The 23,814-nt window shown below is 41.0% G+C and overlaps 3 protein-coding genes across 4 annotated transcripts; 1 reads left to right on the forward strand and 2 right to left on the reverse strand.

Annotated features, from left to right (window-relative positions):
- Positions 1-3,323: 3,323 nt before the first annotated feature.
- Positions 3,324-6,639, reverse strand: avpr2b.1 (arginine vasopressin receptor 2b, tandem duplicate, 1). The gene is made up of 2 exons (XM_005726607.1): positions 5,635-6,639; positions 3,324-5,160 (listed from the first exon to the last, which is right to left on the reverse strand). Exons 1-2 carry the CDS (start codon positions 6,497-6,499, stop codon positions 4,952-4,954), a joined length of 1,074 nt encoding a protein of 357 aa, XP_005726664.1. The 5' UTR covers positions 6,500-6,639; the 3' UTR covers positions 3,324-4,951.
- Positions 6,640-6,701: 62 nt separating this feature from the next.
- Positions 6,702-16,168, reverse strand: trnt1 (tRNA nucleotidyl transferase, CCA-adding, 1). 2 transcript variants are annotated; one of them, XM_005726606.2, is made up of 8 exons: positions 16,104-16,168; positions 15,669-15,798; positions 13,580-13,773; positions 12,512-12,650; positions 11,728-11,854; positions 11,419-11,612; positions 10,395-10,648; positions 6,702-7,511 (listed from the first exon to the last, which is right to left on the reverse strand). In XM_005726606.2, exons 2-8 carry the CDS (start codon positions 15,796-15,798, stop codon positions 7,266-7,268), a joined length of 1,284 nt encoding a protein of 427 aa, XP_005726663.1. In that variant the 5' UTR covers positions 16,104-16,168; the 3' UTR covers positions 6,702-7,265. The 2 variants fall into 2 exon arrangements, with proteins under 2 accessions (XP_005726663.1, XP_005726662.1); XM_005726605.1 differs by having other exon boundaries at positions 15,987-16,111.
- arl6ip5a (ADP-ribosylation factor-like 6 interacting protein 5a) lies at positions 16,161-20,936 on the forward strand. Its single transcript, XM_005726604.1, has 3 exons — positions 16,161-16,416; positions 19,718-19,935; positions 20,109-20,936. The coding sequence occupies exons 1-3, from the start codon at positions 16,241-16,243 to the stop codon at positions 20,267-20,269; spliced, it is 555 nt and encodes a 184-aa protein (XP_005726661.1). The 5' UTR covers positions 16,161-16,240; the 3' UTR covers positions 20,270-20,936.
- Positions 20,937-23,814: the final 2,878 nt, after the last annotated feature.

Below are 23,814 nucleotides of genomic sequence, written 5' to 3' on the forward strand. Positions count from 1 at the left end.
GGGAGTACCACAGGGTGAGATGCACGGCAGACCCTGCCCATAACATTACTAACTCTGATAAACAGGTATTCTTGATTTTCAAATTAATTTTGAATACATCATTTATTCAGCAATAATATGTGTTATGCACCTTTTAGACTCCAGAAGAACATCAGACCAGTTGAGTAAGATGTGCAGCAGTCCACTGTTATCTGTGTGAAATTTTCTTGTTATAATAATGGGATCACATTCAACATTAAGCTTCTTATAAACACAAAAATTAGGTTATATCATTGCACATTGCATATTCCACATATTATATAGGCTAAGTATACTAACAACACTGGAACTTCCTGACCTTGCTTCCCTCAAGCCTCTGAATAGAGCTGTCTTATCTGGGCCTAATAGCCGCTCTGATAAATGGACACAGCCCCTCAGGCATGGACCATAATAAGAAGACAGACCTATTCCTGGGACTAGCAGCCATTATGGAGTCACAGCCCCATTTTATTTTAATCAAGCTGAGGTCATGCACATGAATTATAAAGCGCTTTATTCATCTTTGCACTTTCTTTAAAAGTTTAATTAGAAACTCGTGCTTGGACAATAGCAAAAGCCCTCAGACAATGACACACCTGGATCAAAACACCTCTTCCTTCCATTACATAATCCAATGCAATTTTCCCATATTTCAAATATCATCGGCACATGTGATGGGAAAGTGTTGTATTGTAAAGCACCTTAATGCACATCTGTTTGATTATGTATGGTATTCTAATGACAGCAGCCTGGACACATGTCCTGGATGCTATAATAGATCTCAGGTATACACTGTTCTGCACGTGCTCTGTCTGTTTGTTGTGTTTACTGGCTCACTGCATCAGGACAGGAGAAAGTAAGGAAATGGTTCTGTTTAAATTCCAGACATAATCCATAACAATTGAAGCTTTTGTGGTTTCCACCAAGTTTTATTTCACACTCACAGTTTCACAACTGTTTCAAACATCTTCAGGAGTCACGCCCTGACACATTTGCGCTCACGCACAATATGAACATGAGGTATCACTTAAGTGTGGTGTTTTTTTATTATTATTTTTATAATGTTGACGATATGTTCTGTGTCTTCGTGACATCTCTGAGGCTTTTTGTTCTGTTCTAAATTGTAGGACACAAGCAGTTTATTCTCTGTGCACATAAAGTGGTTTGTTAAGTAATGCATTTGTCATCCACCATATGGTAAATGGCCCGATCATAACACCCTTCTTCAATCAACCTTTTGAGATTTACGTGTTTTGGCGTCAACAGGCTTAAGAAGACAAAGGCAGGAAAGAAAATTTTAAATGCCTCTTGAACACACACTGTGCTCAGTGATAGAATCGATTGTGGTGACAAAGATAGACATTTTGGATCTCAAGTGTCTGGGTCATTTAAGGCTTTTTGTCTGACGTATTGAAGATCTCTGCCAGGGAAGATTGGCTTGACTGGGTGAAGACAGAAAGCCTGGGTAAGTTTTTTCAGTGCTACCTACACACACGTGTCCTGGCTTTGGGTATGTACCATTATCAAGTCGGTAAACTGCATACCTCCCTGTGAGGAAGAGACTAGAAGTCATTCTTTCACGTATAAGGCTTGATTTAGTTATAGTAAAGCCGAATGTAGCAAACCCACATTTCTTTCTTTTTGCTTTTTTCCAAGGAGCCACATTTTCTTCAGATTTCTAAAGTGGTCTTAAGCAATAGTTGTGCAGGCTTTCTAAACGTCTTTCGGGGGGGTTGTGTTTTTTTGCTTTTGCTTTTTTTTTAGACCACCAATGACCTACAAATCATTCAGTAATAAACAAGGTTCCTTAACTTAAGCAATGAACAGAGAACTTAGCAGAGAACCAATTTTAAATTGTATCTTTTAACTCTTTGTTACTATGTTGGAAAAAATATCCACTTTCTTTAGATAAATCTATGAAAAGTGTCAACGATAACACAGTTTGACACTCATAAAATAGTATTGATGCACCAATAAGGTGATTCCCAAAGAGCCATTAACTGAAAACTTGGCATACTTCGGTGTCAGGGAAAGGGTGGTTGTCCAGAAGCCATTACTGAATGGAAGGGAAACGGGAAAAAACCCTGATGTATGCCAAATTACAAAAGCACTGGGCTGAAAAGATCTTATGGAGTGATTGATCCAAATTTCACCTTTTTATTTCATATCATTGTTAATATCATTAACTGGGGAAGTCAGGAGGGAGGTACAACAGCATCATGGTATCAAGCGGCATGTCAGTCAGTGGTGCTGGGGACCTTGTCAAAATTGGTGGAATTACAAACTCAGAAAGGTACTGTCAGAGTTTGACACAGCACTGAAAAAAGACAAGAAAAGCTTACATAAGAGGTCAGACTGTGCTGAAGAATAAAAGTGGTCATAGCAAATAATGGCTTTCAAGCTTGTTAGGAACATGGAAACATGAAAATGGCCTCATGTGGCCACTGTTTGTGCTGAGCCCTGTCCAGGGGCTGGATCACAGAAATATTTCTGTTGTTCTAACAGACCAAAGGTAAAGTTGTCTCTATTGTTTACAGTCAGGCTGAGCAACATAGCTGAGATGTGCTCATTTCCTACATATCCCAAAAACACTCAGGTGTGGTACGTTTTTAATGCGCAGAATGTTTTGAGCATCTGCAAAAATCTTGCTGAAACTCATCTGAGACAGACAGGAGGATGCTGAAAAAAGTGAACCTTCGTAATAATTATCGTTTTCGCTGATGTGAGTAGTTAACGCATGCACATTCAAGCTTCCTCAAAGAAGACGCAAAAGTAGCAAATATCAGGCAGAATAATCAGCTCAATACTCGCATTAAAGGACGGAGATTGATTTTTATTTTTATTTTTAAAGGACGGAGATGAATAACACAGTGAACAGACGAGTTAATCACATTCACATGTGTGCTGACTTTGGTGCATAATTTTTTTTTTTCCTTCAAGTCATGTCTATTTTAATGCCCTCATGTACAAGTAGTTTAAATGTTGTGACCAATCATGAGACACTGGAGAACATTAATATAGCTTTGGGATTCGACGACGGATGAATGTGATGATAGAAACTGAAGTCAGGGAGCACAGGCCAGCACAAACAAACTTTATTGAGGTTTTCTAGACAACACACAATTGTTACAAGTAGGCCTTTATATATTTCATTACTGAGCTGTAAGTGTTTCGTTATTTTATGTCAGTTATTGTAAGTAATTTCCAATTGAATGCTGGGTATGTGGTCGGTATAATCCCAGAATAAGGACACGTCATAGTGTTTTATACTATAAACACTACCAAGCAGAACTGAAATGCGACCCTGTAATGCATGAAAACTGAAGTGGGGTGGCCAATATTTTTATTTATCAAGTTCTATGGTGAACTTTTGGTCTTGGTGTAGGGAACCATTTATATTTTAGGGGGTGCGCTGATTGGTTTAAATATTAATGACCTCACGAGCGCCCAGCAGCCGTTGTTCTTATTACTGTTAAATGTCCCTGCCGAGTCCCTGCTGGGCGCTCGCTGATGAGGGTAAAAGCAGATTTATTGTTGGACAATTTGTGTCGGATTTGTCTGTGCAGCCTAATGAAAGCACAGAAGCGCATTTCTTGTGGCCGTAATGATGTTTCACAGAAATGTTTTATTAAGTTCTCCTGGCTAGCAAATTACACACAGAAGATGCACATCTTCAACCGCTCGCTTCAGAAAGATGTGCCGCATGCTGGGTTTTTGCTAATCTTTCCCACCTCGCTCTCCGTGAGTTCTAATGATATGTTGTATAATAATATAGAGCGCACGATTGAATAATTACATACGCTCGCATTCCATCCTCCACGTGGAAGATGGAAACGCTATTAAGTGATCTTCAGCAGAAAATTTGAGGCCTAAATATAAAGTGAGCAAACAGAAGTATGTGTAACCGAGGCCTCCGAGTGCAAATAAACAGTTGAGCTTTAAATCCAAAGGGATTTTTTCTTTTCTCAACGTGACGGTGCCGATGGGAAGAAAGAAACAAGTCATCAGAAATCACAGCCCTAGATTCTTGGGGGATGAAAGGAAAAATGGCAACATGTATCAATGACTCTCTAGGGGCACTGAACACAGAGTGTCTGAAAATAAGTACTATTGATGTCGCCTGTTAACTATTTCAGCCACCGAGTGTAGGTCGGACACTGTCATACACATGATCGTATGTACACATGGGCGTAAAAGGAGCTTGAAGTATTTAATTCAGATGACATACGAGATATTTAAACACAGACACGGGAACAATCGCATTTAGGTGAAACATTTCACAAGATCAGCTGATAAACAACCTTTTTGGGGAAAATATTCAACGCAGTAAAATATCAGAAACAACATTTCGAGTCATGCACCACAGTCTTTTTAATCAAATCACAACTGAAGCTGGTGGGGATGTGATTATTGGCTTTCGAGGTTTTTACTCGTCAGCTGGTCTCAGACAAAATAAAACTCCTACCTGATAACGGTGCCAGAAGAAAACGCTACTGCTCAAGTTATTATCAGCTGGAGACCATTCATATCTGAGCATTTCCTGCTAATAAAGTCAAAGTAATATTCAAGCTCAGGTTAGTGCTTGCAGAGAGACTCTTCCTCTTCCTCTGAGCACCACGAATGTCAAATTTGGGATTTTAGTGAATTTATCCAGTACTTGAGGACATATTTCAGTCACAGCTATTTTTTTTTTATTGTTTTTGTTCTTTTAATTTGAAAAATGTTTTCAAAATGTGATGTGCAAGATCGTGTGTCTGGCATTTTCTGTATGAAAGCGTTGTATGCAGTGATCATCTGTAGAGTAGGAACATTACACTGCTAGGCTGTTTGCCTTCACACTTATTAGAAGAGTTTCAGTCTTTACCATGAGGGAACCGTACTTTCACACGAAAATGCGAAATGAGGTGTAATCAGTGTGTGATCATCGAGGCTTTCATCTGCAGTCCGATAGGCTCTTGAGGCTGATGTACATGGAGCTGACCACAGTGGCTTCTTCCTGCATGGACTCCTTCAGGTCAGGCTGACCTACACAAAGCAGGCTGACCACCCTTTTGGGTAGCTTTCCGCTAAACAGCATGTAGATGCAGGGGTTCACACAGCTGTTTAAACTGGCAAGCAGCATCAAGATGGTGAAGGTTGCACCTGGAGATAGAGGAGGAGGACATGAGAGTCACTTTATTTGGGCTTGGTTGTCTCTTACAGATTTGTGGCTATTTTAAGTTATCTGTTGATGCTTTGTGAAATTAAGGACCATTAACCTTTGATCTAATGTACTGTCTGTCGATTACAGTGACTTCATTCAAGTGGAGAGGGCATCCGTCCCTCGTAATTTCACTTTTAAAGTTCACTTTCATTGTAATACTAAGAGATTTTAAGGTGTAGATGTTAGAAATAATGTAATTTACTGGATGTATTAAGTGTAACGGGATTGTATAAGTGGAATGAGTTCAAAGCAATTATGCAGAAAATTCTAGTTTCCTCCTCTATTGTTTTCCTGAGCATGATGGCGTTTGTAGCCACTTAAACTTGCAGTAATAACAATTTTTTTTTGCTTTCCAGTGACTTTTATGTCAGACTGTGCCCTTTTTGCGTGTTGTGGGATCACTGTCTTCTTACTCTGTGTGGGTGCCTCGTCGTCCCAGACAGACCAAAGCTGCACGGTGAAGAAAGGTGTCCAGCAGAGGATGTATGCGAGCACGATGACCACGGTCATCTTCACCGTCTTCACCCTGGCCTTGGACACTCCTGCCACGCTGCTGGCCCTCGATGACGGAGGCTTGCTGACCGCTTCCCCGACGTGGTGCGTCTTCATGTGGAAGTTAAGCTGCACTGCGCGGCAGATGCGCACCTGGCACACGATCACGGTGAGAATTGGCAGGACGAATATCACCAAAGTCGTCCAGGTTACGTAGGCTCTCCGTCCCCACGGCTCGATGAACTGCGCCCAACAATCGTACACGCCGGGAGCGACCTCGACCCGAGAGAAGATGAAGACCTGCGGGAGGCTGCAGAGGACGGAGACGCACCAGGCGGCGCACACCGGACCGTTCCAGCGCGCCCTGCGCCTCTGGAAAGTTACCATGGGATTGCAGATGGCTTGGTACCGATCTATGGTCATCACTACGATCATGTACGTGGAGGCGAACATCCCGACCACCTGCAGGTACTTTACCGCCCGACACAGCACATCTGGACCGATGAACCTGTCGGTGATGTCCCAGATGAGTTGGGGGCAGACTTGGAAAAATGTGACCACCAAGTCAGCGACGCACAGGTGGAAAACGAAGACGCGCATTCTGGAAAGCGGCTTCCTGCGCTTCCACAGCACCAGCAAGATCCCAAAGTTTAGGATCCCCGCTGTGATGAAGATGATGGCGAGAAGGGCGATTTCCACCTGCGCCAAGCGCTCATCCCGAGGATCGTCACCAAACAGTGCACTCTCCGAAGAGACGTTACTGATATTTACACCGATCCAAGCCATGCGTTCAACCCAAGCGCAGCACAGAGGGGATTAAATAACCACTCCAGGTGAATCCAGCGGCAGAGGCGGCATGTGAACGATACAGAAAACTCTTGGCGATTTCATCGAAATGTAAAAACGACGGTGGGAGGGACACGGGCTGAACAACTGTTGAGCTTCTTCATACACAGAGAGCGGTAGTAAAGGAGATCAGCGGGTTTTATGTCTCATCTCTGTGGGAGGGAGGAGCAATCTCACTCCAGCACAAAATGTTTTATTTCTCACAGTGCCAGAAACATTAGCATTCACACACAGAGGGCCACCTTTTATTGTACAGAGCATGCAGAAAAGGGCAGCCATGAAAACAACCTTTTAGTAGAAGTGTAAAATGATCTGTACAGAAAACAGAAATACAGTCAACATAAAAAAGCCACAGACACAAACATTCCTCTGCTTCCTATCATCATGTGAACAATGAAAATAAACATCTACTGTGAATAAACTGAATTTATTCCATGTGTTGTCGTCCTTTACAGGTCAGAGCGAGTTTACTGCAAAAGATGAGAATTCAACTGGCTGAGCATCAACAATAGTGGCCCAAGGCTGCAGGCTCAGGCTAAAGAGCATTTTTCCGCCCGATTTCATGTCTCACTCACCGTAGTGTCCTTTCTGATTGTTTGAGCATCAGGCTGCTCAAACAATACCCAGGAGCAGTGCAGTCGCAGCATCAAGCGTCCATGTGATTACCATCTAAACACAACAAAAACATTTCTGCTCCTCTGCTTGTTTATAGCTTTACATAACTCAGCAGTTCATCTTTGTCCATCTGGTAATGACTCTTCTTCCAAATGTCACGGAGCTTCTGTAAGGTGGCGCCTATCTCTTTGCCCGAGGTGATGCCCAGCTTCCTCAGATCGTGCCCGCTGATGGGGAAGCGAGGGATGGACCATCTGCTCAGCTCTGACAGGAGCTTCTCCTCACCTTTGTACTTGAGCAGCTCGCACACTTTACTCTGGGAATCCAGCTCCCGACTCTGAAAGGATGCGACATGTGTGTGAATCGAAGTAACCACAGAGGGATTTTCTAGAACATCCCAGTCACAAGCAACAGTAAGAAAGGTTGACCATTTACAGTAAATACTTGGCTGAACTGTTCAGGACACTGTGGTCTGATCAGGTTTGACTGACAGCGGTCTGGCAACAAAAGCAGACAAATCTTAAACTGTCGCCACCGTTTTGACTCAAATTCTCTTAAATCCTGAGTGGTTAAAAATATGCAGCTGCACATTTTTCCAACTGACTCTCAGCCAACGTCAAACCAACATGCACACAGCAAAACCCAAATAAAGAAATCTGCTCTATAAGGCGAGACAAGCCCAGTGAGAAACCAGAGAAACCAGTCTTCGTTCTTTCTCCGTCTACTTTATCCAGTGGTGCCTGTGGTGATGGAAGGGTTAAAGTATTGTGTTTTTGTTTATCAATGTCAACCTGAGTAAAAAAAAATTTAATTAAAAGATATAAGAACAAAAACAGTCTAAAAAAGTGACAGCTTAAGATACAACGACTAAATTTGGTTTTGAAAATAACTTCAGAAAAATGGTGAGAACAGAACACCGTCTCTCCCAAACTGACTTTTTATATATTCAGTAAACATGCCATCTTTCAATTATTGCTTAATCCTACAAGGTGTTGTACATGTTCACTTCCTCGCTCACAGTCAGGGATCCACCAGCATGTTATAAACCAGGCAGCCCTCCTGGCCTAAGCTGACTCTGCACCGATCACTTTTTATTTTTTAAAGAAAGCTGCAACCATTAAATGGTGGAACTTAAAACTCTTACTTGTTCAGCTGATTTTCATTCACTAATTGAATGACATGAAGCAAGAGTCACTGGATTAAATAAACCAGAAATAAACCAACTCCCTCCTTTACTCGCTATATTTGCATAAATGTCTTGATGGCTCTTTTTAAACTTCAGGATACTTCCTGTTGATGGTCATACTCTTTACTGTCTGTGTACAAAACATTGTAAAAATCTACCTCATCTTGACATTTACGAGGCTTTCATGTCACAATCAGTATGTTTGTTAGTTTCCATAATTAGTTTTCGTCAGCAGCTCAAGAAACGACTACTCGCGCTGGTAGCAAAGCACATTTCCATAGCACGGGAGTGTTTATGACTTAGAAACAATACTTACAAGTGCGGTGTGTATTTTCAACATATAGAAAATATTGTAGAAAGATTTAAAATATGTCGCATTTGACCCCTGGCCAATAAACTGATCTTAAAGTCAAAGTAATAATAATAATGTTGTATAGAGCCATTTAAAACTATGGTTCTTACTACCATTGTTTGTACTGACCACAAGCATATAGCGACTGATATACGGATTCTAAATATCACAGTACTTTGTGCCTCTGATCTCTCTTTGCGGTCAAGTTAGGTTAAACTTTCATAAAATGTCTTATCTGTAAAATCCTGCTGCCTTTGTTTGCATTGGCAACACTTTTTTTTCCCAATTAGTCCCTAAAATGTGTTCATTTTACTCAAGTACATTTAAAAAAGAACAAAGAAAACAAAATAACTACATATAAAAGACAATACTATTCCCTTATAAATACTGCCCAGCATGTATGTCTAGTTATACATGGAAATATAAAGAAAGTGTAGAATGTCAATAATGTAGGCTTTATAGTGTTGAAATTGTCTATTATACTTTAGCTTGAATGTGGAATCATGTGTCTAATTAGCAAATCTAAATACAATTTCATATTTATGTCTTTAAGAACTTCAATGACAGTTTTAAAAAAATACTGCTACAACTAAAACTGAAGTTGAGCTACAGTTTGTGAAAGATGCACTAACTACAGAAAGAACTAGCAGAGTGTTTTGGTAGCTGTAGAGCAGGGGTAGGCAACTCCAGGCCTCGAGTCCTGGAGGTTTTAGATGTGTCCATGATCCATCACAGCTGAATTAAATGGCTAAATGACTCCTCAGCATTTCTTGAAGTTCTCCAGAGGCCTGGTAATGAACTAATCATTTGATTCAGGTGTGTTAACCCAGGGTGGGATCTAAAACCTGCAGGACACCGGCACTCGAGGCCTGATGTTGCCTACCCCTGCTGTAGAGTATTTGACCCTAACAGATGTGGTTTTGGTTCGGCTCTTTGACCTGTTCTAGGCTCCTCTGCTACCCCCTGCTCTCCTGCAGTGGCAGTTCACAGTGTTGGCTGGCTTTGATAGATGAGATTATAAACGAATTAAAAATAAAACTGATGTTTCTATAAACTCTGGTGTCAGTCTCTCTCCGGTGTGTTTCAGCTTATGAGCTGGGTTGTAACGAAAACTGATCAAAGCTTAAACTAGTGTCAAATCAATTTAGCAAATCTAAACACCAGAGCGATTTATGTTGACATTTCCACATAAAAAAACAAAACAACTTTAAAATAACAGCTAAAACAAATACTGCTATAACACAAACTAAGGTTCAGCTAAGATTTGTGAAATATGCACCATTTACAAAAATAACTACCAGAATGTTTTGGAAACTATTTTTTTTTATTCTACAAACATTGCAAAGATAAATATTTCATCAAAGATCAGCAGCGGTTTTGGTTCAGCTCTGGTTAACGATGCCACACATTTCCTAAATACTTCCTGCCTCTGAAAACAAAGCCGTAACAGTCGGATGAGAACATGCTGCAGTCTGTTGTGAATGACGGCTGCAGGCTGGCAACTCTTGAACATTAGCGACACAGCGGGATAAGGCTATGGTAGGGAACATTCACAGACTCAAAGGGTTAATTAATGTCTGTGAAACTGGCTTTTTAAACACATATGTGACTAATATCAGTGACCACATTGGTCTGGAAATAATATTCTCTGTACAGACTGAGTGGAAGAAGAAGAAACTTACGTCAATAATAAAGTCAGTGAAAGGTTTGAGGCTGTCTGGCTCATCTTCTCTCTTGCAGAGCTCCCGTCTGTATTTGACCACAAACAGTGCCAGGTTCTTCTCCTCTCTGGACACCTTCAATCGGATGTCCATCTTTTCCACCTGCTCTGGGGAGCGGAACAGAGCAGCCAGCATGGTCATGGGTTTGGGAGAGCGGTCTTTGGCGTTCTGCCACACTCGCTTCATCTCGTCAATATCGCCATCTGGAGGTAACCCTGAGGAGCAGCAGGGACAGGAGGGAGTGACCAGAACTGACGTGTAACAAGACAGAAAATGTTTGGTAGAATGATTTCTCCCTCAATCCTATTAAATACTAATTTAACAAGAGTTAAATCAGAGGAAATACAACCTTATTAGATACGAGGCAAAAATAGAGCTCAGAGGACCACAGACATCAGGAGGCACTTAATCCTCTTTATCTCAGGGAAGGAAACCAAAACTTTCTCCCAGTTATAAACAGCTGCAAATTGCAAGAAAAAGGTTGGCACATTTGATCCATTATGTCCAGACCTATGCGAAGAAAACAATGATTTCACTGCCATCCCCTCAGCCCACTTTTAAGAAGGATCCGTGCCAAGGCAAAAGGGATACCATGCTCTACACAAAGAGGTCAGATTTGACCATATTGGGTAAAAAAAAATGTTGTCTACAAAAAGCATATTTCACAAATAATAACCAGTTCTATGAGTATGAGTGTAGGTGCAACCGTCAGCTAAATAAATACATAAAATTAAAAAAATAAATAAAAAAAACCTACAGGGAAAAACTAATGTTGACATCTGAGCTGCAACCATCATGATTTCCTTTTTAAAACAATTTATTTTTCTAATTCATCTTTGGTAGTGCTGGATATAATGTGAAAAACTCTTAAAATGTCAGATTTACCTTTTCTTCTTTTTAAAAACAGCTGAACATAAACATATAAACATTTTTTATCTGGAGTTATTAATTATTAAGACACCCAGCCGTACCCTCCCTCTCTCACCAAGGTACTGAGCCAGCTCCAGGCTATAGATCAGCTCCAGCAGGTGAGCAGCATGGTTCCCGACCGCCAACTTTTTTAGCTCTACCCAGATTCGCTCTCCCGATATAGAGCCCAGTCCGTGACCATTTTCCCTGATGGCAGTCAGTGTCTCAGACTCGTGGTCACCGGGCTCCGAAGCAACTCGGCCGTAAAACCTGCGACAAAATGATGGGAGTGAGGTGGTTAGTAGGCTCACGTCAAACAAGGAAGACAATCTGCTTTTTAAACTTCACAGTCTCAAGTAGATACAAAAAGAAATGAGAAAGTTACCTAAAATATCGTAGTATTCTCAGGTAGTCCTCTTTGATCCTTTGTTCAGCGCTGCCAACAAACCGCACTTTACGGTTCTGCAGGTCCTCATATCCACGATAATAATCATACAATGTGCCGTCCAGACCTGTTATAGGAAGCAGAGTCACACGACTTGTCACAAAAAAATTGGAATACAAAAACAATACTTTTTGGTTGCAACTGGGAACTTCAGACCGACTCTTCTTCTAGTTCTCTTTAATTTGTTTGTTTTTACATTGATTTCGCATATGAAAACTGATTTAAGCTTGCATGGCAGGTTTGAGATGCACATCACTGATGTTTTGACATTTTTAAATATCAATATAGCAACATAATTTCTGACATTTTAAGTACTTCCAAAACTGTTTTAATGTGTTTATTCTCAATACAAACTCAAGTTCTCTGCTCTGTGATTGCCAAGAAAATTCTGGACAACCTGCTCGAGTGCTTCCTGTGGCTTAAGCTTCCTTTTGAACTCACTGTCAAGCATCAGTTAACAGATTTCAGGAAAAACACCAAGAACACATTCCTAATTTTGGCTTCACTTTTCTGGAGACCAGATTTATTTCTTAAATGGTGAATCTGTCCCATTATCACAGCTGTACAATACTTGAAACATCATCATTTAAAAAAAATAAAACGTGCTAGATGAAAATGGTTTTTAGATTTTGGGTGAAGGTGAAGGTACAGGTGAAAGAAGCTCAGTGTTATCAATTCTTTGTACAGTCCATTTTTAGGCTCAGTGGAGAAGAAGGGAAATTACCCAGAAACATGGAGTTAATGGTGAGGTCTCTCCGCTCAGCGTCTTTCTGCCAGTCAGTTGTGAATTCCACCTCTGCATGACGTCCATCAGTCTGAACATCCACTCGCAGTGTGGTCACCTCAAAGCTCTCATTGTGCAGCTGCAAACACCCAATAAAGGAAACACTCATCAAGATCATCCTGTTAGTGGGCTGCTTATTTATGCAATGCATCAGGGCCATTCAACCATTTCAATCTTTCCATTAAGATTAAAGATTTGACTGATCAGACTGATGATGCAGCTGGCTGCTCAGTGAATCATCACAATCTTTGCTCACGTATTTACTTTATATTTGCACACTTACTTTATTCCACCATTAAAACTGACCCTCACATGACCACGTGGTCATAAACAGATGTGAAGAATGTGGACAATTACACTTTTAGTTTGTAATTCTGTAGGTTATTTACCTTAAAATATAAAACAGCTACTGTATGAGACTAACTTTTTGATTTGTTCATTTAAATTTTAAAACATTTAATTCTTAATCCTAATTATGAAGAAAGCTCATTCAGCCTAAAACCTTGTTTGACTGGCTTGTTTTTTTTTCATTTGGTTTTTATTTTAAGAATCATCACAAGTGTTGATTTGGACAAACTAGCTCTAATATTTGCGATGCATTTTTAAGCTTTACTAATTCTTGCCTTGTTAACTCACATGACCTCCCCTTCACCCATATTTACCATAAACACCAACTCTAAAATCTGAACCTCATGCGAATCTTTAAAAATGGCACCCAGCATCTATCTATAGAGTACACTTCAAATGTAGCTGTCTAAATACTTATTATTTTCTTAAGTGCATTTTATTTTCTATTAGACAAAAACAGACAGAAAATATACATTTTCTAAGAAATCAGTAATAAAGTTATTGTTCCTTTCAAACAACATTAGCTACCATAACTATACCAGGACAGCAAGTTTGGTTAAGCAGTCGCTGACATTTAAGTTTAACACTGTTCAAAACAGCTTTTAGCATTATTTAGACAAATGAAAGACTTCATCAGCGTTACACAGCAGAGCCTCTTACTCGTGCAGTGATAGTCCCGTGCTTCTCTCCTTTATTGTTGATCATCCTGATCCCAGCCGTTTGAAACATGTGCTTCATCTCCTCTGGAGTGGCTGTGGTAGCAAAATCCACATCTTCAGGCCGCTTCCCAGACAGCAGATCCCGCACAGCACCTCCAGCTATCCTCAGCTCATGCTGGTGTTTCTCAAACACCTCTGGAAAAACCGTGCAAACACACTCAGGAAACTTTTCAGAAGTTGTGCCTGGAGGTTGTTTTGACCTCTGCAGTGTATTTGCTATCTTGCAAATCACCTGACAAGTTTAAAAATTTTAACTATTTCATCCTTAGTCTGTTAATAAAACAGGGAGTTTTACATCTCACGATCTCTTTCTCGTCTAAATATACCTTTAAAAAAAAGGGGGCAAGTTTTACACACTGCTTTGGTCCTGAAGCAGACATTCTGACACAGAAGAGAAAGAACAGTTGCATCATCTGTGAAGCACTGCATCAAAGATGCTAAAGTGAAGTTTGAAATGCAGCCATCATCACAAATATCAGTTAAATCAGTCACTCTGGGGTATGTTCTGTTTTTGATTCACTATCATGTTTTACTGACGTGACTCCCACTTAAATCCAACTCTGCTTTTCATACCATCAAAATATGTGAAAAAAGGGTCTATGGCTGTTTTAATCAACAGGATTTATTCAGGCAGGTTGAGGGACAACATCAGGGAATGACAGCTTCTTATAACTTGGTGACTTTTCACGCAAACGTTGAAAACCTATTTGGCCCGGCTTCTTCAAAATAACATCCACAGGCTATTCAATCATTCTGGCATAAATGAAAAGTCAGTCTCGCCTCCAACCAGATTAAAATGCAGCAGCTCTGCTTCTACCTGTCTACATGTTTTATAATGTGTTTTAAAAGTTTTAAATTATTTTACTAGTCACTTTTAAAGCAGCTGAGGCCCTTCTGGTTGCTCTAAAGTCAAGACTTAAATCTAAAGGTGACCGTGCTATTGCCATCACAGCCCCAAACTTTCGAAAACAATCTGCCCAAGGAGATAAGATAAAATTGGTGACTACTTGAAATCACTAGAAAAAACACATTTTTATAAACTTGCTTTTGTGACATCATTGATATCTCTGGTTTGTCTTTCGCCCTCTTATTGCTGCTTTATATTCTCATTTGGTTTTTAATTCTCTTTTGCTTTCGTTCAAGGAGCTTGTGTTTCTGGTACTGTTCATGAACGTGTTTATTTCTGTCTGTAAACACGATAGCTCAAAAGTTTGACATTAATTATGATATCCATTAAATTTTGGCTTAGACCCACTGAGGTCTTCAAGGTCAACTTAATGACTTGTTGGTCATAAACTGACAAAAAGCTTTATAACTTAGAAACTATGATTTTTACAAGTGTGGTTAGCACTGTATAAAGATTTAGAATTTCATGTCCCATTTGGGCTTTAAACCTCTCATTCAAGGTTAGTAGATTGATCTGAAGGTCAAAACAATAATAATGCTACACAGAGCTATTTAAAAGTGTTTCTTACTGTCCAGCGAGTGAGCTGCCTTGGTGGAGATTTGGGCTCTCAGAGTGCTTCATGTGTTTTTTGGCTCTTACAATATAATACGTTTCTGATGCAGTGCTTTTTCTGTCTTAATATTTATTTTCCTTTTAAATCCCGTTTTATATTTGGTCCCAATTTCCAAGCTTTCTGTTTTAATACTAAATAAATAAAGCAATTATTACTATCAACATAGAAGAACCATCATCAAACCCTTCTTTCCGGTATAGTAAACTCAATTTCTCGCCATGGAAGCGCAATGCATTAAAACAATAAACCTGTACCTAATAAAAAAAACCTCGATGTTGAATAAAAACTGCATTAATAATTAATTGTATAAGAAAGTAAGTAACAGACCGACGGGCGGTCTTCGTTACTTAACTGCTCTCCGAGTGTCCCCATTTATTTTTAATAGGAAGTGATCAAGTTGTCAGTCACTCTGTCATTGTGCACGGGTATTAACATTTCACAAATAGGCGAAAACTCAGAGGTTTAAGTGACCGTGCAGCTAGCACGTGTCCTTCCGCAGCTGTGCCTCACCTGCCAATCCATTCAGTCCATCAGTGAACAGGGACTGGAACTCGCTGGTCTTTAGCTGCATGGTAAACAGGCTTCTCCAACACAAACTTGCTCTACCACTCACACGAGGACTCAGTAACCTGCTCCACATCTGCACAGACAAAAGACACGTTGTCACGGGCTGCTGCTTGGTTGTGTATCACTACTTCTATCGAGCTAGCTAGCTAGCTATGAGTCACTGAACGCATGCTCCTGCGCTCGAGCAGCTCTCGTGAACATTTCACGTTGATGTTTTTCCATGCCAACGTATGTGTAACCAAAAACAACAGACAAACTGACCTACAACTTAACAAGGAGATTATATGCGCACAAATCGCCACTATTTGCCATAACACCGTCCTGTTATCTCTCGTGAAAGCTGGCCGGAAGAGTTTCCATACCGGGCACTTTACTAACCAATAGCGCGAGGTTTCGTCAGGCAGTGTTTTTAACGAACGTGCAACAACAAGTCTCGCGAGATTCTGGTTTGAAGTTAAGGGCGATTGTCTGTCAGATTCTGTGCGCTGTCAGATTTAGTAAAGGGGGCAGAAGTGATGGCTAGGGTGGAGGTGGCACCGCTCCGACCGTGGACCGACTTCTTTCCGGGCTCAAATAGATTCGCAAAACCAGACAAAGATTTTACGAAATGGAACAACAGAGTCGTCAGCAACCTGCTTTATTATCAAACTAATTATCTGTCTTTGGTCACCTCCGTTTTCCTCCTCGTCGGGTAAGTAATGTTATATCAGAGAACTTCGTCTTTTTTGTTTATTTACCCAGCTCGCATAAAGTACAATGACTGTGATGCACTGCTATTGTTATATTCTCAATATGAACTTTTATTTCTTTGGTGCCAGAACCAACGACCGATCATTAAATGAGAATGTAATTTGAGCAGTGTTAAAATGCACATATATTAACTCTATAGTTGAGAAACAGCCTGCGTTTGTGGGGGCTGCTCTAAACAGTGAAACAGGTATCTGCAGACAATTTTGAGAATGGACTTAAGTAGAATAACTTAAAACAAGATCCATGCACAGACACGTGCTTATGCAAAGGAATTTTCTGAAGTCGTTTATTATCTTGTAACTACATACAAGGTAGATGTGACATATATTATCTCTGATCTAAAACATCCTGGCTTTGCTTCTAAAGCCCAGCCTGCTAAAAATAATGATGTCCACTGAGCTGTGCCACAACACTGTTGCTGTGGTCATGAAAGCCCCATAAGCCTTCTGGTCAGCTGTTATATTGCAGATAGCACTGGTGATAAAACAGCAACCTAATCAGAGGCCCCCAGTCTCCTGATTAGTGAGCACTGGAAAATTTGTCAGGGAGAACTTTGACACGTCTGGTTTTTCAGAAAACCCTGTGATGCTATTTCCATTCAGTGTAGAGCAAACAGTGTCTGTGCTGTGTGTTTGTGAAAGTCAGTTGTTTTATAGTGTTATTGTATATGATATATGATAACTCGGAGAAAATAAATCAGTGTAATATTATACTGTTTGTACGGTTTGAAGGCATTTTTGCAAACTTACCAAAGAAGTATTAAAAGTCAGTGTAGGCAGATTAAGTAGGGACTATGTGCAGTGTACTCAGTATTATACCTGTAGACCAAACCTACAAGAAGAAGAGGATTTTCAGGATTAGAGCAACATTCCTACAAATTAGCAAGAAATCAGCTCTCCATGTTGACTAAACAATAGAGCTAAATATGAGGAAGTAGAGCTAAACCGTCAAAGTATAGATGAGGTGACTGTAACAAGACATTAAAAGAAAAAGTCACTGCAAAAGGAAAAGTTCCAAGTAAAAGTACCACAGAATGCCCAAAGAGCCTCTGTGGACTTTGTGGAGATTAACTTTTCTGCTATAAAAGGACGAACATCTGCATATGACAATGAGTTGATCATGCTACATTTTAACCGCTTCCACCTTCATCAAGCCGTGTTTCCTGAAGTTTTCTTGAGCTTTTTTGATGCCAGTAATCCAACAAAGCCTGACTAAGTTGCTTAGCAGGCCACTAGCCACATTTACTGAGGTCATGGACTTGGCCTGGTGGCATCACTGTCGTCGTGCCAAGGCTGGATCTATCACAAAGCAAATATGTCTGCACAGGCACAAGAGATATCTTGATGTCTTGATGGAGATGAGAATAGAATGCTTCAATCTGCTGATTTATTTAAACCCTAGACAACGTGATTATATCAAATTTGGACAATAAGAAGTGTTATTGTGTTTTGAAAATGTAATAAATGCTCAGATTGTCCTATCCTGGATTTGTAAGATTTCAGCCTCACAAAAGTTAATTCTATTTTCTGTTCCTTAGTGCTCTAAATGTTTTTAGTGTGTGAGACATCTGAGCCGCCGACGAGCCAGTTTAGCAGCCCTGCTGTTGAAGAATGTGGTTTGGCATCTTTTGCACTGTCTGTAGTTTCCATGAAACAAGAAAAAGAAAAGGATATCATGTGCATAGCAGTATATGTTGCTCCAAGTATTTAAATCGTTAAGTGTTATCAGGGCCTTCACACATGCATGAAGGCATGCACATGGGCGCTAACGCACCTTGATACCATCACTGATTCTGCTTTTCCTCTTTAGCCCTGAGAATATCCACAGCACAGTTTTCCAGTCCATCTTGAATGTGGTCAGCGCAAAGAGGACAGCTCTGGTTTTGCTTATATGCAGTTTTAACTTGCATTTGTGGATGCACCAGTTTAAAATGTATTTCTCATCAGTAGTTTTTAGAAGTGTTCCTGTGCTATTATGCAGTGTTGCGCAAGGGTCTGAAGAGGTCACAGCTAACTCGGTGACACCCCCACACTTTTGGACTGTCTTCTCTGAATCTTTTAACAGCAACACTTCAGGCAAACTCAACCTGTTTTGGATGCTTGTTTTCTATCAAGTCATATTTCTAAGTTTTAGTGTGAAATGTTCCACCAGAGTTGTTTGTTTGTTTGTTTTTTGTCTATTTTTGTTTTGTTTGCATTTCACAACTTTTCCATTTTTCTTTTATGAAACAGGTTTAGTGGCATCAGGTTGCAAACAGCAAGGGGCGTTTCTCAGTTTCAGTGGAAAAATATTAATCATCCCAAGTGTACACACACTTATAAGTATTAGGGGCACATTAAGAAAAATGGAGTTGTTTCAAGACAAACTGCCACGTTTGCCTGTGTACATGAGTTAGTGATCAGCCAGCGTGTGATACAACATACATGCTCTGATATTGAAACTATCGATGCCCTACGAACTGTCCATTACAAGCTGTTTCAAAAGAGAAATCATTCCCTTCATTCCTTGTTGCTAAAACTGATTCTGAAGTACTTTCACCAACTCAGAGGGCAGAGCAACCGTGGCATTTTGTCTTGAAACAACTGTAATCTCCACATTTCGACTTTTTTCTCTAATCTTGAAATTTTGACTTTATTCTAATTCTTTTTATTCGCTAAATTTTTCTTGATTTGCCCCTACTGCTGTTTCGTACAATTAAACTAATCTGAGATTTGATTTTTGTAAACCAATCTGATCCACTCAGCAGTTGCTGTTGCACACACAGCATCTGACCACTTGATGGAGCCAGTTAGCACACAAGCACAGCGCCTGTGCTCCAGCTGCATGTCAGATTCAAGATTCGGGACTGTTTATTGTCATTATGCAAGCATAACGACATTAAGGCAAAAAAAAGAGAGCCTTAAATCACATAAATATACTGACAAAATACATTATATGCAGCATGTACACAGTGCCTTTTGCATGCTTGGACTGAACATGAGTTATTTACTGGCTGTGTATGTCTGTGTATACCTGAGTGTCATAATCGTGTGAAGCTGAGCAGTAGAAAAGCGCACTTTACACAAGTTATTTTACATATTATAAAATGCACATAAGGAGGTATAACCCGAGGGGTAGGACCTGGAGTTGGGCAGACGAATATTGCACACAAGGGTTGTGCGTCGTTACCATGGCGTCAAGTTCAGCAGTATGCCAAAGCTATTTAAACTTGCCCTCATATGTTCTATGCTGCTGCCTTGCAGGATCCTGAAACCTCTGGAGACGCTCATAGCCATAGTTGTGGTGTCGGTCGTGTTCGTGGTGTCGGTGTGGGTGGGGGAGAACGGAGCTGCGATCAACAACTTTAAGAAGCAGAAACCTTCAGCGTTCATCATTTTGATCATGGTTACCAGCTGCATATTGATTTCCATGCTGGGGAGCATCTTGGTATTCATGTGGGCCATCACTTTACCCCTGACTTGTAAGTTTGGCTTTCAGAGGGGACTGGGTGATTGAATGTCTAATAATTCTTCAGAGCATAATGATCACTGCATTTGTGACATCATGAAATGTTTCGAAATCAATGAAACACATTTTCCAGATCCTCAAAGTGTGATATTACAGCTGACATTTTTCTACGGGTTTGTTTTTCAGTAATATTTGCACATGCTTCGTGTCGCAAACGCAATATGCAGAATAAGCTGGAGAACAAGATGGATGGATTTGGACTGAAGAAGACGTTTATGGGCATTCTGCTGGATTCTCTGGGTCAGCAGGAGGAAACCATTCAAAAGATAAACAACTTTCTGAAATAAAAGTTAAAGAGTGACTGGATTTGAGAAGAACCAAATGCACATCTGTGTGCCAAAGATTCAGACTTTTTTTTTATTTTAAATTTTGCTTAGATTTCATACGTTTGTCTCTCTCAGTCTAAACCCCTTGAAGTTTCATGCACAGCTTGTGATTTAAAATGAAAGATTGTTATCTAAAGGGCTTTATCTTTACCTCAGGGCTTCTGTCACTCTACCCAGAACTCGTCAGGGTACTTTTTTTTTTTTTTTTTCTTTCTCCGAACAGTGATGAGGGCGTGTGAGTGCAGCCTCACATCTCTGCTATGCAGTGTGCAAGTGTTCCTGTAAAACCAGCTGCAGACTTAACCCTGGGTACGAAATCTGTGTTCAATCATTCTCAGAAACAGCCGTCAGCCCTGTCTGTTTGTGCTCAGCTAAAATTGCGAAAGCAGCACGAGTGTTGCCTTTTAACAAAGAATGAAGAGTGCACGTTCAGTTTAGCTGTACTGCCAAGAAGCTCGGAGGCTGGATTGAATAATCTGCTCACGTAAAATGTAACACCAGCTTCAGTCCACCAGCCCACCCGATGCTCATCCAAATAAAAAGTAGACAAAAGAGAGAGGACTGCTGTGTCTCAAGTCAAACTGCTTTGTCAATATTGTAAAATAAAGACTTCAAAGGTGACCCGTGACCATCAGTGTTCCCTCTGAATCTTTGAGTGCTTCATCTTGACAGTGATGGATTGGTTAACTTTACTTTCCTCTCCACTTACCCCAAATGCTAATCAGTGGGCTTGCAGTAGATTATAGTGCAGAGAGCTGACAGTGGATTCATCTGCACTCACTCACCTCCAAACCCGATTTAGTCGCTGTGTCAGCTTCTCTTTTATTGGATTCCATTTAAAATTGATTGCAGATAACAAGAATCCATCCAGAACCTAATGCTCTGTTATTCGGTTTGAAGCGGCAGCGAGGGGAAAACGAGAGGATGGTCCATGTTAACCCTTTGCTTTCTAAGTTTGCTGTAGATGATGATCTCTTCGCATTGCTCAGTTAGACTCAGCTGCTGGGTTTCCCCTCCTTTTTGTACTTCAGCACTGATTTATGTCCTGCGGTGCTTCATCAGCATCCATATTGTGAAACTTGGACGAGTGAGTATAAGCACCGGTGGCAGTCTAGTCAAGTAAAGTCATGTCTCAGAGGGCACAGTGGAAGCCCTTGTTCTAGCTGCTGATGCAGCTGCTGCGAAGATCGTATCGGCACGTGTGCTGCTGCACACCCAACAGAGGTGTGTGTGTGTGTGTGTGTGTGTGTGTGTGTTTGGTCTTTTCTTCTTCACAGTCTCTCCAGGAGTGAGGCCTCTTTTACACTCTACAATACCAAAATCTTGTTTCTGTGCATTTCTGGGCAAAAATCAGCTGCTTTCACCTGCTGTGCGCTTCTTGCACGGGACACTGAGCAATGTACAGTACACAGTGCTTGCTTTTGCATGGTTACGCGTACTTGCTGTGCTGCCTTCCACTTGACCCCTGCGTCCCCACCCCCCTCCTCTTCCCTGAGAGGCTTTGGCTTGTGGCTAGCTAAGCTGGTTAGCTAGCCTCATAACTCAAACAGCCTGTCATTCAGCAGATCTCGGCTGCTTAGACCTACACCACAGCCGATCATGTGACCCATTAATGATGACCCACCATGACCTGTGCTGTCTGCTGTATCCTCATGTGAGTTGTTCCACCTTCCGGTTTGTCCATGGGCTTTTTTTTTTGTTTGTTGTTGTTGCCTCCTTTTGAAGGAAGAGAGAGGAATGAGCTGTGAGAGCATGTGACCTGGTCAGCTAATCCAGTCGTTCACCTTTCATAGCTTGTCAGAGTCATTACTCCCTGAATCCTGGGGAAGTCACAGGATTCGGGGAGTAAGCACAGCATGATTTCAAGCCATTTTAATCTCAGTTTGGCTGAGCCCTGTGGCTGCTCAGTTTAGTGTTTCATGCGTGACACTTCCTGTGTGTGCTACCATTGGGAACATTGTACATTCTATATTTAATAATCACTCAGTGTACAGCTGGTCTATTACAGTCTTTATCATATAACTGCCTGCACTGACGAAAATCAAGGATTAATGAAAAAAGTGAAACTGAACTAAAACATATTAGCTGCGGGGCTGTAATGCGGAAACAAGAAGCTGAAAGGTCCTAAAACGGACAGCCATGGAGCTTAGGGGATTTGGTGAGTTTTTCTTTTGCATGAACTTATTTACACAAAAGAAAATTTATACAAAAGATGGACACCACGCCACCATGACGCCACCCATTGTTTATTTAAGTCCAGTTGTCAGGCGTCGTGCGTGTGTTTCCGCCATTGCTATTGTCATTTTGGAAACAGACTTGCTGAACGAGGGGGGGGGACCTGACAGAAAATCAACGGACAGTACCCACTCATGAGTTGTCATACACAAAATATGACCGTTATACTGGTTATATGACCTATATAAAGTAAGGCTGCCCAGCAGGCGGGTCATTTTCCACTTGGATCACTGTCCTTCTGGAGCTGTTTGAAACTTCTGTTCCCATTGTTGATTGTAACACATTTGCAGTTTATTATAGTTCATTTCAGTATTTTCACACATTGCTTGTAACTGCCACTTGACCTCATTCAGTTGCAAACTGATAGCAGACTGACTCCATCTTATCATTTTATCACCACATCAAGGCACCAAAGTCTTTTTGAAGAAGCCAACTGACAGCAAGTGGTCGTAGACATGGTCCCTGTCTACGAAGCGACCCCATCAAGGACACGAAGTGAGGAGTTCATTACACACATTCATGATAATTTGGGTTGTGCTGCAGTCTCCAACCACTCTCTTCCCTAGTTTGCCCCAAGGGTTGTTTTTCCCCATAAGCCTCTATGCAGAATGCAGGTTTAAGGCACTTCAGGATCCAGGAGCTGTGTCGATCATTTATGTACAATCTATGGTTCTCATGGTAATCGAATACACTATTCAACACCGTTTAGTGCAGGTTTAAATCAGAAACCATTCAGTCAATGAACTTGTAATGCAGATATTTGATGCCAGTACTTCCAGTACTTGACAGGTTTCAATACTTTGCGTAACTGACGTTTCCATTAGTCACACAGGTATTGGAGTCCATGTACAGCCTTAATCCACTCTGCATTACAAGAGTTTTGTGTGTTGCGTTTTAGATAAAGAGAAAGTCAATAGAAATCTATTGTTTATGTAGTAAAGTGTCAGCTGGAACAGCCTCCCATGATGTGTAACTACAGCTGGTGTGGCGCGGCCGAGACAGGGAGACAGCTGATGAAGAGCTCTCCCCCTCTTTCGCTGCCCGAGGAGCTGGAATTGTCCAAGACCTCCCTTGAGCTTGCTCAAGAAGCATAAAACTGAGAGGCACTCTGAGCAAGGAAAGCTGCTCAACTCTGGCCGTCTTAAAGAGGGGACCCGAGGCAGGATACATCGATAGAAAATGTGCAGCAGCACAGGAAGGAAAGGAAGGGGAATGGTTGTGAAAGGTTATAGTACAATGTGAAGGGAGGAGGGCTCGGATAACATGTGTAA

Source organism: Pundamilia nyererei, unplaced genomic scaffold (genome assembly GCF_000239375.1).
Source record: "Pundamilia nyererei isolate P.nyererei 1_Seehausen unplaced genomic scaffold, PunNye1.0 scaffold00021, whole genome shotgun sequence".
Lineage (NCBI taxonomy): Eukaryota > Metazoa > Chordata > Actinopteri > Cichliformes > Cichlidae > Pundamilia > Pundamilia nyererei.